The sequence below is a fragment of the Panthera leo genome, chromosome E2, assembly GCF_018350215.1.
Source record: "Panthera leo isolate Ple1 chromosome E2, P.leo_Ple1_pat1.1, whole genome shotgun sequence".
Lineage (NCBI taxonomy): Eukaryota > Metazoa > Chordata > Mammalia > Carnivora > Felidae > Panthera > Panthera leo.
The window spans coordinates 9,656,110-9,669,805 of record NC_056693.1 but is presented as its reverse complement, the minus strand read 5'-3'; the positions used below and the strand labels follow the sequence as shown (position 1 = coordinate 9,669,805).

Sequence of the window (13,696 nt, the reverse complement as noted above, 5' to 3'; positions counted from 1 at the left end):
TGCGGGGCTCGAACCCACAAACCGCGAGATCATGACCTGCACCGAAGTTGGACGCTCAATCGACTGAGCCACCCAGGCCTGCCCCTAAATATACTTGCTTAAGGCTGCCTTTATCTGACAAGTATTTGCTGGGTGCCCGCCATAAGCCACTCACCGCTTCACATGCCGGGCACGTATGAGGGAGGAGGACACGACAGAAAACCAGAGAGCGCACTTTCTAGGGGAGAGACAGCCTGACAGCATCCACAATTCGTGAGTAAGATACGTAAGATGCCAAGGGCGTACGTGCCAGGGGGAAGCGGGGACACAGAAGGCCGGGGAGGGGTTACCATTTTCGATAGCGTCAGGGATGGAGCGATATTTGAGCAAAGATCTGAGGGAAGTGAGGAGAGAGCCCTGTGACTGTCGGAAGGAAAAGCGTTCAGGCGGAGGGAACAGCCCATGCAAAATCTCTGAGAGGAACCTTGAAAACGTGATGCTAGGGGCGCCTGGGTGGCTCAGTCGGTTAAGCGTCCGACTTTGGCCCAGGTCATGATCTCACGGTTTGTGGGTTCGAGCCCCGCATCGGGCTCTGTGCTGACAGCTTGGAGCCTGGAGCCTGCTTTGGAGTCTGTGTCTCCCTCTCTCTCTCTGCACCTCCCCAGCTCATGCTCACTCTCTGTCTCTGTCATAAATAAACTTAAAAAAATTTTTTTTTAAATTAAAAAAAAAAAAAGAAAGAAAACGTGATGCTAAGTCAGACACAAAAGCTCACACACCGTAAGATATATTTACGCAAAAGTGTGCACGCGCGCACACACACGCCCGACTCCTATCCCTCGTCGCCATTAATTTCCTAGAAGAAATGATGGCTTAAGGGTCATTTTCAAAATTAGGAAAAAGCTCTGTGAACGCACTAAATGCCACTGACGTGTCCACTCTAAAATGATTAATTTTAGGGGCGCCTAGCGGCTCGGTCAGTTCAGTGTCCGACTCTTGGTTTTGGCCCAGGTCATGATCTCACAGTTTGTGGGTTCGAGCCCCTCGTCCGGCTCCGTGCTGGCGGTGTGGAGCCTGCTTAGGATTCTCTCTCTCCCCCCCCCCCCCCCCCTGCTCACTCTCTAATAAACATTAAAACAAAAAAGAGATTTAAAATGATTAATTTCTGTTATGTGTATTATCCCTCAGTTAAAAAAAAAAAACCCAAAAAACTCTGTGAGGAGGGGTAAGATCGGAGATAAGGGAGGCGGCCAGAACATGTGGGCCCTAGGGGTCCCCAGTGAGGACTCTGCTTAGACTAATCCCGGGGCCCTGGAGGGTTCTGAGCAGAAGAGGGGCTGGCGCCCCCTGGTGGCGTTGATGGGAACAGGAGGCAGGCGACGGAGGCGGGGCAGGCCCCAGGGCGCCCCAGCGGGAGGTGATGTTGGCTCCCCCAGGGCTCGCAGGTGGAGGTGGAGGTGGGGAGGGGCAGGTGCATCCAGGATACGTTTTGAAAGGAAATCCACCAAAAGTGGCTGACGTACAAGGAAAAGGAGAAAGTCAAGGTTTATGCCTGGTCTGGAACTTCCAATTTCCAGATTTGGGGGGGGGGTGGGGGCAGAGATGGGGGCGGGTATCCAGAGCTCTGGTCTGAGACGCCAGTTAGACACCCGACTGTAGGTGGCAAGTAGGCAGTTGGGATGTAAAAATCTGGAATTCAGGGGCTGGAAATATGCATTTGGAATTTGCATGAGCCCCCAAATCTGTGAACATCTGCCCATTCTCTCCCTACCCAGTGCAGCAGAATTTTTATTTTGTAAAGTGATTCCAGTCGGGCCCCTCAAGGGCAAACACAGTCAAACAACGTGGGGTGCTCTGTGTTTTACTGACTTTTTCTTCCACAGTCTTTCCTCTCCATCAGGGGTACCGGTTGTGTTGGGGGCCCCAAACCACCCCTGTGTTCCAAGACTCTCCGGAAGGCCCCACGGGAGTCAGTACGTAGTTGATTTATTTTTCTTTTAAGCTTATGTATTTATTTTGAGAAAGAAAGAGAGAGAGAGTGCGAGCAGGGGGAGGGTCAGAGAGAGAGGCAGCGAGAGAATCCCAAGCAGGCCATCTGCCTGGCGTGAACTCCAAAAGCACAGCGGGTGTCAGCGCGAAAGATATTGTTTCATTCAAAAAGCCAAAACCGTGGCGCAGTGAGCCTCCTTATCATTTAGGGAAGTTTTATATCAGTAGAGGGAAGTGTCTATCAGCCAATTTCCCCAGACTCAAGGCAAGGGCCAAATTCGCAAGGGGGGGGGGTGCTTTCTAAGGATAGCACCGCGGTTTCTCTCCTCCCCCCTGACGCCCCGGCTCAGAGACCTGGTGGCAGTGATTGATTTGAACAAGATAAGAAGCCAGATAAGGAACGGAAAACATGAGATCTAAACCAGCAGCTAAAACCACAAAAACGTCTGGAAGAAACATGGCCTGAGGTTTGACACAGATACTTTACATAGGACGCGAAAAAGGACAAAGAGAAAACGCAAGGAAAAATACGAAAGCAAAATTAAGCAAGCCCTGATCGAAATTAAAATATTTTGCTCGTCAAAAGACACTTGCAAAGGGGCGCCTGGGTGGCTCCGACGGTCAAGCGGTCAAGCGTCCGACTTCAGCTTAGGGCATGATCTCACTGTTCGTGAGTTCGAGCCCTGCATCGGTCTCCCTCTCTCTCTCTCTCTCTGTCCCTCTCCCCCCTCTTTTAAAAATAAATAAACATAAAAAAAAAAAACTTGCAAAAATGAGAAGGCACGCCACAGACTGAGAAAGTGCTTGCAAATCGTATCTCCAACAAAGGAACTTGTAGCTACAATATATAAAGAACACTTACAACTTAACAATTTAGATGAGCGACCCAACAGAAAGTTACTCAGTCGGTTAGGCGTCCGACTTTGGCTCAGGTGGTGATCTCATGGTGCGTGGGTTCAAGCCCCACATCAGGCTCTGTGCTGACAGCTCAGAGCCTGTTTCGGATTCTGTGTCTCCCTCTCTCTCTGCCCCTCCCCCACCTGCACTCTGTTGGTCTCTCTCTCTCTCTCTCTCTCAAAAATACATAAACATTAAAAAAAATTAAAACAAAAAAAAGAAAGTCAGCTTCCACACATGCTGGACCCACGACTGGCTGAAGCGGGGTCCTCCCCAGATGGGCTCAGTCTGTGCAGGGCTCAGTGATCCTACGTGGATAGGTGGTGGGGGAGGGGGACAAGAGGAGCCGCAGCCCCAGGGAGGCCCTGACCTCATGCAGAGTGACAGACAGACGGACGGAGGTGGTCCTGACGCTAATTACCCTGCACCCAGGCGTTGGAGCTTTCGGGCTCCCTGACATCACCCCCCTGCCCCGCCCGGCTGGCCCACAGGAAGGTGGCTCAGAGTACAGGCTCCACAGCCGGACAGCCGGGGGTCACAACCCCTGCTCTGTGCTTTGTGTGACCTCAGGGGAGTGCCTTCAGTCTGCCCATCTGGAAAATGGGATCATCACAGGGAAGCAAGTTCCAGGCTGTCAGCTCAGAGCCCCACGTGGGACTCCAACTTGGAAGCCCATCAGATTGTGAAATCAAGGGTTGGATGCTCAACGGGCTGAGCCCCCCGGGCGCCCCTGGCTGCCCTTACCAATTAGATAGCTGCCTTCCTTGATCTGTTTACAAAATTCTCTGCCCCGGCACTGCCTGCCACCCTTTCCTGCCTTTATTTTTCTTCCCGGCACTCGCTACGCCCTCGGGGAATACGTATTTGTTTCTGGCTTTTCCTTTGTCCGTCTCCCCAGCCACAATGTGAGCCCCAGGAGGCAGCCATGGTGTAGCCGGTTTGGGGGGGGGGGCGGCGGGGACAGCTTAAGAATTACCATCAGTCTATGTATGTGTGTGAGGGAGGGAGAGAGAGAGAGAGAGAGAAAGAGAGAGAGAGAGAATCCCAGCCCAGGGATCATTACTAATTCCACCAGCCTCCCCACTGCTGGATAACAAAGACCCCTTTGTTCTCAAGGGCAGAAGTGGGGGGTGGCTGGCGGTGTTCCTCTTTTCTCGAGGCTTCTGGCAAGTTCTCCACCCAAAGGCTGGCCAACAAAACACTCTGGGGAGCTTCTGCGCGGGTGCCCGGCCGGGCCACTTGCTGGGTGTGCTGGGAAAGCCAGTGGGGGGGGGGGAAGGGGGAGGGGGACCGGGAACCGTACCTGTGACTGACAGAGTAGTCAGGACACGGCTGGGGGAGCCCCGAGGGGACCGTGACCCAGGCCAAGGGGCTCAGGGGGGCTTCCTTGAGGGCGGTCCTGTTACAAGATAGGTTTTGGAGAAAAAAAAACAAAAAAGGGAAAATCAGGACTCACACAGAATCCAAAAGTGAACGTGCGATTGGAGACTGGGGAGTCCGCACGCGTGAGGTGTTACAACCTGTTCGGAGCAGGACCAAAGAACAGACACGTTGACAGATCAGGAACATTGAAGCGCATGTTCAAAGGGAAGCAAAACGTTTGGGGAGGCGCTCCGGGTGCAGAGGGCGAAGAACAATCTAGCAACACCCGCCCCTCCCCCCCCAAGGGGGGGGACATTCCTCAGGCGCTCCTGGCTGCCCCAGAACAAAGAAAAACAAATACTGTACCCGCCAGAGATCAGGTCGTGCCCGACGTGAGTCTCCCATCAGTTTAGGACATCTTAGCAAATGACAAGAAAAAGGCAACCTTGTCAACAGCCCAATCTCCAGAAAAACCTATTGACTCAGTTTCCTGGAGCGCCAACATCACTCTCGCCTCCGTAGTGATGGGGGAACAAAGGCAAGAAAGAAATCTAGGTCAGATTAAATCCCCTTAGGGGGCGGCCGGGTGGCTCAGCGGTTAAGCATCTGACTTCGGTTCTGGTCATGATCTCGTGGGTTTTGAGTTCGGGCCCCGCGTCGGGCTCTCTGCTGTCAGCGCAGAACCTGCTTAAGATCCTCTGTCCCCTTCTCTCTTTGCCTGGAGCCTGTTTCAGATTCTGTGTCTCCCTCTCTCTCTCTCTGCCCCTCCCCTGCTCATGCGCTCACTCTCTCTTAAAAATAAAGAAATAAGCGTTAAAAAAAGAGAACTCATGCGCATGCCTGCAGAGAGTTCGTGTGCATTACCCACAATCTGCAGGGTATTAAAACAGAGCCCACCATCCAGAAGGATTCGGTCTGTGTGGGATTACGTCCTGCCCCGAATTCACGTCTGTCCAAGTGCTAACCCCCCAGGACGTCCGTATGGGACCTTCTTTGGAAACAGGTTCACCGGTAGATGTCAGTAGGTAAGATGCTGTCATACTGGAGGAGGGTATCCAGCGTGACTTGTGTCCTTATAGAACTGGGAACTTGGAACTCCCACCGCACGGGGTGCACACAGTTTTCCACGGAAGCACGCGGTTTTCCCTAGCACAGCGTATGTGAACCTGCGTCCCTTCGCTCCTGGGCGAGGCAGAAACTGCACCAGGTTGAGCCGTCGCACAAGGAAGCGTTTATCTGCAGCCAGGAAGGAGATCTCGGAAAACAGCTTCCGAACGTGACTCCCGGTGGGATGAATATTTACACAGGGACGACCCCTCCCGGAGGTAGAGGCAGGGAGGAGGTCCTGCGAGCGCCTGAAGGCAACAGCCCGACGCTCGCCTGGGGTGTTATGTAAATGAGGCTAGCGCAGGGGGCGGGGTTAGTATTATAATGAGGTAAAGGTAGCTGTCCGCGGTTGGAGAGATCGCTCCATCATCCGCCTGCCCGGGGACGCGTGGGGTCAGGGGGTTAGGCTCAAGCCGGTCTGGGTGGTCTGGGCTGGCCGGAGGTCTCGTCTGGGCAGTGGCTACTGCGCAGCGGGGCGGGTTTTGCTTTTCACTTGCCTGAGTGAAGAGAGAAACTGGAAAGGAGCTTAAGGAAAAAAGTGGGGGGGGGGGGACAAAGGCAGAGGAGTACGAGCAGGGGGGCAGTCAAGGTCAGGTCTTGGGGTCTAGCTGGCGACAATACGTGGGCGCCGATTTCTCGGAGGACGAGCAGGAATCGCGCAGGGGAAGAGGGCAGAAACAGCATGTGCAAAGGCCCAGAGGCCGGAGAGGGCGGTGCGGTCCAAGGGGGGATTGCAGTGGTTCCGTGTGGCTAGGGCACTGAGACCGGGCAGGGACAGGTCGTGCCAAGATTTGGGTTTTTGTTCTGAGGGCTCTGGAAGCCACCGAGAGAGACCTCTGTATACGGGACATCGATTGTACCCAGCCCTGTGTTAAGTGCCTTATATCACAGGCTCATTATATCCTTCTGAGACAACGGGGATCAGAAGTCACACAGCCAATCCTTAGAGTCGAACTGGCACCTGCCTCGGGGCAGGGTTATAGCAGGTGAGGACCAAGGACCAGGAGGCGGAGGCAGAAGCTGGGGCGGGAAGGTCTAGGGCAGCGTTCATCTTTCTCGAGCTAGCTAGCTCCACGCGTCCGACACTCAAGGCTCTCCACCCGTACGAACGCACTGAACGTCCGCACATCAACCCCCATCCTCCCCCAACTGTCCCCAGGCTAAATCACTCCCACTAGGGAAGGGATTGATTTTGTCTATTTTTTTTGCATCGCTGATGGCAGGCAGGTACGCGGGTACGTATTGGTTAAATGGGTAAGTAGTCCTTGAAGGCGATTACGCCCATCTTCCAGACGGAGAAAACTGAGGCTCAGGGAAAGGCTCCCGCTCTAATCCCTTAACTAACTGCTGGCGTCCGGCACTTTCATGAACCCCCTTGCCTTGGAGACGGCTGGCTGGAGAGCGCCGGCGACCGCCACGGCGACCAGGCGGCGCCCGGGTCCAGCCGCCAGGCCTGAATAAGAACGCGGGGACCCTGCAGCGCTCCCTGGAAACCTGGGCTTCCGGGGCCCGCCCCCGCACACCCCCAATTCGGACCCCGCCCTCCTACCCTCTTCCGGGGGAGAAAAGGGGCCCCAGGGCCGCCCCCTCCCGGCCGGCGCTGGAAAAACCATCACCCTTATTAGCAATTCCGTTTAGTTCGCGGAACGTCTGGTCCAGAGCCCCGCCCCACGGGCCATACCATTCCGGCCTGGACGGGGGGGACCGCGAGGGGACGCGTAGGGGCTTCCCCCGGGACGACTCCTGTCCGGATGCATCCTGGCCCCAGCGGGGGAGGGGAAGAGCCCGCGTGGGGGCTCAGGGTGCCGGGCGGCAGGGTCCCTGGGCCCCCGCCGTGGGGCCCGCCTCCCCCCACCCTTCCCGTCTCCCCCCGCCTTTCTCCCGCGTTGGTTCGCGCCGTGTAATGCCAAGCAACAACCTTTGTGCGACCATCCGGGTGTAGCGGAGTTCGCCGGTGCACGCCGCAGGTGGGTCGCCTGTCCGCGCCCCGCCCATGCTGCGGTCCCCAGCCATGGCCCTCGCCATCCGAGTCGTTTATTGGTAAGCACGACGGCCGGAGGCCCCGTCCGCGACCCCCTGTCGGACCCCATCCTCCACCCGACGGTCCTGGGGGCTGGACCTACGGGGATCCTTTCCCGAGAAAAGGGGTTCCCTGCGGATGGGGTGGGGTGGGCGTGAGCGGAAGGGCGAGAAGGAAGGGCGTTGACCCACCTCCCCAGGGCGTGGCATTCAGGACAGCTCAGGTTCTCTCCAAGGTGGAACTGGGACACGCGGGTGGTCATTTTAGACATCCGGGGACCCCGGGGGGGGGGGGGGGGGGGGGTCAGCTTTGTAATGGGAGAGGGGCCTCCGTCATCGCTAAGGTTGGCCCTCCCCCAACGCCGTCAACCTCCCTGGGGTGGGGACCGCGAGAGTCCGGAAGGTTCGAGAATGTTCCAGCGTGGGTTTGAAAGGCACGAATACTGTGGATGCCCGTCGTTAGGAACCCTCCATCTTTTCGGTTTCTCCACCTGCAGAGGGGAGAGAGTGATCTCAGTAGTTAGCCGCGGATGGAGTGCCGGTATCGGGTGCTAAACATGTTGGGGCCAGCTTCCCCCCTGCAGGGAAAAAGTCCCGAGTGGACCGGGGATTTTCTGTCTTGTTGACTGCGTTATACACCCCCCCGCCCCCCCCCCCCCCACCAGGGCTGGCATCTAGTGCTGTGCGGGCTTGCATAGACACGCCTGCACGTAGGCGCTTAATAAATGCCTGTTCAGTGCGTTTCTCCTCCCAGAAAGGAGGAGAATTTTAGCTCCGTTTTGGTTATAGGTTGTGGGAGAGGGTGGGGTCAGGTCAGAAGCCCGAGTCTGAAATGGCCAGGGGGCAGTCGCTGATTTTGAAAGGCTCAGATCGGTCTCAGCGGTGGAAATGTTCCTGCAGCCTCAGCAAAGCAGAGGGTGGGGTGACATTTTGAGGCCCCCCCGGGAGGCGCGTGTTGCAGACTCCAGTCCAGAAATAGCATGTCGTGGGGGTTGGGCAAGCGTTTGGAACCCGTCCTCAGGACTGGTAGGACCTTGGGGATCCAGGAGTAAAGGTTCATCCCCTAGACCTTCCCACTGGGTGGGGTGGGGGCGGTGATTCCGCGGTTCTTACCCTAACGCGGTTCTCTGTTTCCCTCCCTCCTGCCTGTGTCTCGTACTTGTGGTCTCTCTTTGTCACCCCGCTTTTCTGCACCCCGTGTCTTTTGTCTCTCCTCCTCTGTCGGTTTTCCTTGTGTGTGGGTGTCCCCTGTCCCCTGTGCCTGTGCGGCTTTCAACATTCTGTGTGTCTTTTCTCTCCTCTCTCTGTCTCCTCTTTGGTTTTGTCGTTTGTCCCTCTTGATGTCTTCCTGGGCCCCCTTCCCGGTTCCCCTCTTGCCTCCCCGCTGCCTGCCTCTTCCCTCCTCTGCCCCCCCCCCCTCCCCCCGATCCCCACCGTTTCCCTCTCTCCCCTGGGACCCACTCTCTCGGACCTCCCACCAGTGGTGCTTGAGGCTACAAGTCCAAGGTAAGCAGAGTGGCCAGCCCCCAGACGTGTCCCTGGGAGATGAGGGAGGACGGCAAGCGGCACGGCCCCTGTTGACCCCCCGATGTGACCTCCCACGCCCTTTTCAGTATCTTCAGCTCAAGAAGAAGTTAGAAGATGAGTTCCCCGGATGTCTGGACATCGTGAGTCTGGGGGATGGGGGAGAGAATCAAAAACGGTCTCCTTGTGTGTCCCCTCAGCCCAGAGTGGCCGCCGGGTGGTTCGGGTCGGCCCTACTCTTCACCCATATTCTCCCATTTCCTGGGGGTGCAGGTGACCCCAAGAGGGCATCTCAGCCCCCCCAACATCTCTCTCTTCCCAGTGCGGCGAGGGGACTCCCCAGGCCACCGGCTTCTTTGAAGTGATGGTAGGGGGGAAGTTGGTTCACTCCAAGAAGGTATGTCCGTCCGTCCGTCCTACCTTGTGTTCAGCCTGGCTTAGAGTTGGGATCCCGGTCCTAGCTTACTCCTTCCCTCTTCTTCACACCCCCAGAGAGGCGATGGTTACGTGGACACAGAGAGCAAGTTTCTGAAGCTGGTGGCCGCCATCAAAGCCGCCTTGGCTCAGGGCTAATGGGCCCCGAAGGCAGAGGTGAGGGGGGCCCAGCCACTGGACACTGTGATTGACTCCCCGTTCCTGGAATTGACAGCTAGTTTGGAACCCAAGGCCAAGTTTCCAACCCAATGTATTCCAGACCGAGTAGCGGTTTCTATCTTGTGCTCTGGATCACGGAGCTGCTTTTCAGCACCTTCCGAGCCTGGTTTCCCATTTCCCGGCCAACGTGTTCCAGAAGAGCCCCAAATCCGGCCTGTTCTAGAACTGGGCAGACCAGAACCAAGGTCTAGCTCCTGACGCTCGACAGTCTGGAAGGACTTGGTACCGTTTCCTAATCTCAAGAGTCAGTCTTTCCTCCGGTGTTCTGGAACTAACTTCCATCCCAGTGTCCTGTGAACCCAAGTTCCTGTCCCCAGGGTGCTTTGCTCCAGAAAACTGGTTCTCGGGTGCTTTAAACTCAAGTTCTGTTTCTTTTCCTTTTTTTTTGAAATTTATTTATGTATTAAAAAAATTTTTTTTAACGTTTATTTATTTTTGAGAGAGACAGAGTGTGAGCAGGGGAGGGGCAGAGAGAGAGAGGGAGACAGAATCCGAAACAGGCTCCAGGCCCTGAGCCGTCAGCACAGAGCCCGACGCGGGGCTCGAACTCACAAACCGTGAGATCATGAGCTGAGCTGAAACCCAGAGTCGGACGCTTCCCTGAGCCCTGCAAGTTCCGTTTCTTTAACGTCCTTTACTGGAGCAGAGTGAGGTCACTTTGCAGTGTGAACTTGAACATGGCAGAGCAGATTGAACGGGTGTGGTATAAACGTACTAGCGTCCTTCCTGACGTGCAGGGGTCTGAAGCGAGTGGTGTGTCCCCCTCCATCCCCCTGCCGCCAGGGAAAAAAGAGAAAATCAAGAACTGTGGAATTCTAAAGCTGCACGAGCTGAACACTTTCGTGCAGTGGGGCTGGGGATTCGAATTCTGAAAAGGCCGACACAGAGCACCTCTCCTGCACAAACGTAACCATTTGCTGCTCCCGAACTGTCGGCAGCTCAGGCGGTTACTTAAATCAGCACGAGGTTTCCTTGGGTCCCAGAGAGGCCGTCCACCAACGGGTGGTTTCGTCCGACGCGAGCGAAAGTGGGGTTTACGCGAGAGAAAGGAGGGCGCCATGGTTCTCGTTTGCACGTCTTGCGGGTGCGGCTTCCAGGGTCTCCCAAGAGCACGCTCGGGATGTGTGAGTCGCTAGAAGGACCCGCAGAACTCAGCAAGGTCACACCTGCGGTTACGGTTCATTATAGCGAAAGGCAGCGAAGGGAGAAGCAGGGCCGGGTCCTGGCGGTCCCGCGCCACCGAGGAGTATTGCGACAGGGAAGCTGTGGCCGACCTTGGCCCCCGGCCCCTCCAGAAGTCAGGAGCTGCCACCGCCTGGCCCAAGGCCCCACCATGAATCACACTGTTAGCATAGACCAGTCCCTGTGGCCCAAGGCCCCAGGTGGGACATTCATTCATTCCCAGTGCTGAGAGGTCACCCTCAGGAGCTGGGGCCCCCGCCTGAGGCTTGGCACAGCGGGTTGGTGACCGTGAAGAGGTCTTTTCTGGGGCTCGCAGCTGGAGTGGGCGGGCGCGGGTGTCCCAGAAGCCCGTTTCTGTCGGTGGCTTCTCTGGAAACCAAGTTTCCCCGTGGGGTGCATGTGATAGGTGTTCAGTCGCATCTCCTAGTGGCCGCCTCTAGCACTCCCTCCCCTCCCCCCCGCCCCCAGCCTCATTTCTCTCACGAGAGACCCGACTGAGAACTAAGTCTTGGCCCACCTTGCCTGTAGGGTTACAATTTTTCCATCACGGGCATCCCCTGGTCCTTGTGCCTCAGTTTCTCCGAGAGCACACGAGCAGGGGAGGGGCGGAGCGAGAGAGGGCGAGGGAGAGTCCCAGGCACGCTCTGTGATGGCCAGCTCAGAGCCCAGTGTGGGGCTCGAACCCAAGAACCGTGAGAGCATGGCCTGAGCTGAAATCAAGTCGGATGTTCAACTGACCGAGCCCCCCCCGCCGGGTGCCCCCTTTCCCCATCGCTTCTCTCTTTCCCCTTAGTCGTGGGCCCTCACTCCCCCAACCTGGCCTTGTTCCCTGCAATCTGACCCCTCCCCCCTCTCTCTTCTCTGCACAGTCCAGTGACCTTGGCCCAGCCCCTCGTGGCCGACGCTTCATGACGGGAAGGACTGAAATGTCTGGTAGACGCCTGGTCTTTCCCTGATGTCCCTGCGGCCGCTGCGTGGGGGCAGAGACTGACGCCTCTGGTCCTTGCCTCTGTGTGTGTGTGTGTGTGTGTGTGTGTGTGTGTGTGTGTGTGTCCAGGCATGTAGCTCTGCTCCCTGCCTGCCTTGTTCCCTCCTCTCCCCACTTGCCCCTGAATCCCCCAGCACCCCCCCTGGTTACTCCTGCTCCTGGCTTCCTTCTTGGGGTGGCGGAGAAAGGGATCTGGATGAGTGAGTTGTAGATTTCAGCAGTGTGGGTAACGGTTTACCGTTCAGTAAACATTGGATGAGTTTAACAAAACGTGTCTTGCGTGTGTCCATTTTACCCCTGGAACCTCCTCCCCAGCCTCGTGGCACCTCCCCCCCCCCCCCCCCCCCATCTCTGGCCCAGGAAACGGGCCTTGCTGATTACGAAGCCCTTCATAGCGGCTCCGAGGTCGTGCCGATGAGGGATCAGGCAGCATGCAGCAGTGATGTTCATTTAAACAAGACCCGGGCTCCCAGATTGGTCCCAGTACATCCTGCCGTGGCCCCAGATTCGTGGAGGCTTGTACGAGTCCGCTAGGGTGGCCGTCAAAAAGACCAGACTGGTTCCAACAACAGAAACCGGGAGTCCAAGGTCAAGGTGAGGACAGGTTTTTTGTTTTTTTTTTTTAACTTAAAAAAAATGTTTATTTTTGAAGGAGAGACAGAGCGTGAGCAGGGGAGGGGCAGAGAGAGGGGGAGACGAAGAATCCGAAACGGGCTCCAGGCTCCGAGCTGTCAGCACAGAACCCGACGCGGGGCTGGAACCCATGAACCGCGAGATGGGTGACCTGAGCCGAAGTAGGATGCTTAACCGACTGAGCCACCGGGGCGCCCCAAAGGCCATTTATACCTTAAATGCATCCATGTTCCCTGGAAAGGTTGACTCAAATCCCCAAAACATACGAACAAAACTGCATTTGTGTAAAACCCACCAGGTTCTTTATAAAAGGGACCCCCGAACAGAAGGGTGTTACTGTTTTCCTTCTAACAGCTCGTTGTCCTTACGGGGCTAACAGATCGGGCGCTCGGACGATCCGGCTAGGACAACTCTGGAAAATGTTGGATCAGATGGGCTGTGCCTAATCATGCTCCGGTCCTCTCTCTGATCACTTGAGCCGGGCCATCGGGTGGCCCCGGGTGAGGTGAGGAAATCCGCTGGGTGCCACATAGAAGCATCTAGACGGAAAAGTCCCAGTCTCCGAGGCTGCGAAGTTGGAGACATCTACAAAACCTCTCTGGAAGAGGCTGGTCCGTGGGCGAAGACACGAGGGAAAGAGCCTGAGACACACAAGATCACAGCCTCGGAAATGTTCACTTTTCTTCTTTTAAACAGCTTTATTGAGATATAATTCACATCCCATACAACTCACCCATTTAAAGTGTATAAATTGAAGGCCTTATATAATAATATCATTCACAGATGGAAGCAACAATCATCACAGTCAACTCTATTTATTTATTAAATAGTTTTAGGGGCGCCTGGGGGGCTCAGTCAGTTGAGTGTCCAACTTTGGCTCAGGACATGATCTCAGAGTTCGTGAGTTGGAACCCTGCGTGGGGCTCTCTGCTGACAGCGTAGAGCCTGCTTTGGATCCTCTGTCCCTCTCTCTCTGCCCCTCTCCCCCCCCCCCCCCCCGCAACCTCAAAAATAAATACTTAAAATTTTATTAAACTATTGCTTTTAAAGATTTTAGTTTCTAGTAATCTCTACACCCAACGTGGGGCTTGAACTCACAACCCCGAGATCAAGAGTCGCACGCTCTCACTGACTGAGCCAGCCAGGCTGCCCCAAACACAGTCGATCTGAGAACGTTTTCGTCAGCACAAAGAGGAAAAAAAAAACCCATGCCCTTTAGCAACCCCCACCCCCCCCCCCCAGCCCCCAGCAGCCAGTAGTCGACTTGCTGTTTCTGGGGAATTGCCTGTTCTGGGGAGTTCGTATGAAAGGAATCGTGTACCCCGTGGCCTTCTGCGTCTCGCCTCCTTCATGCCGTGTAGT

The 13,696-nt window shown here is 56.0% G+C and overlaps 1 protein-coding gene across 2 annotated transcripts; it reads left to right on the top strand.

Annotated features, from left to right (window-relative positions):
• The first annotated feature begins 7,243 nt into the window (after nt 1–7,243).
• Nucleotides 7,244–11,971, top strand: SELENOW (selenoprotein W). 2 transcript variants are annotated; one of them, XM_042920215.1, is made up of 6 exons: nt 7,244–7,374; nt 8,835–8,859; nt 8,967–9,020; nt 9,200–9,274; nt 9,370–9,468; nt 11,583–11,971. In XM_042920215.1, exons 1-5 carry the CDS (start codon nt 7,328–7,330, stop codon nt 9,448–9,450), a joined length of 282 nt encoding a protein of 93 aa, XP_042776149.1. In that variant the 5' UTR covers nt 7,244–7,327; the 3' UTR covers nt 9,451–9,468; nt 11,583–11,971. The 2 variants fall into 2 exon arrangements, with proteins under 2 accessions (XP_042776149.1, XP_042776150.1); XM_042920216.1 differs by lacking the exon at nt 7,244–7,374 and adding an exon at nt 7,723–7,894.
• The last annotated feature ends 1,725 nt before the right edge of the window (nt 11,972–13,696 follow it).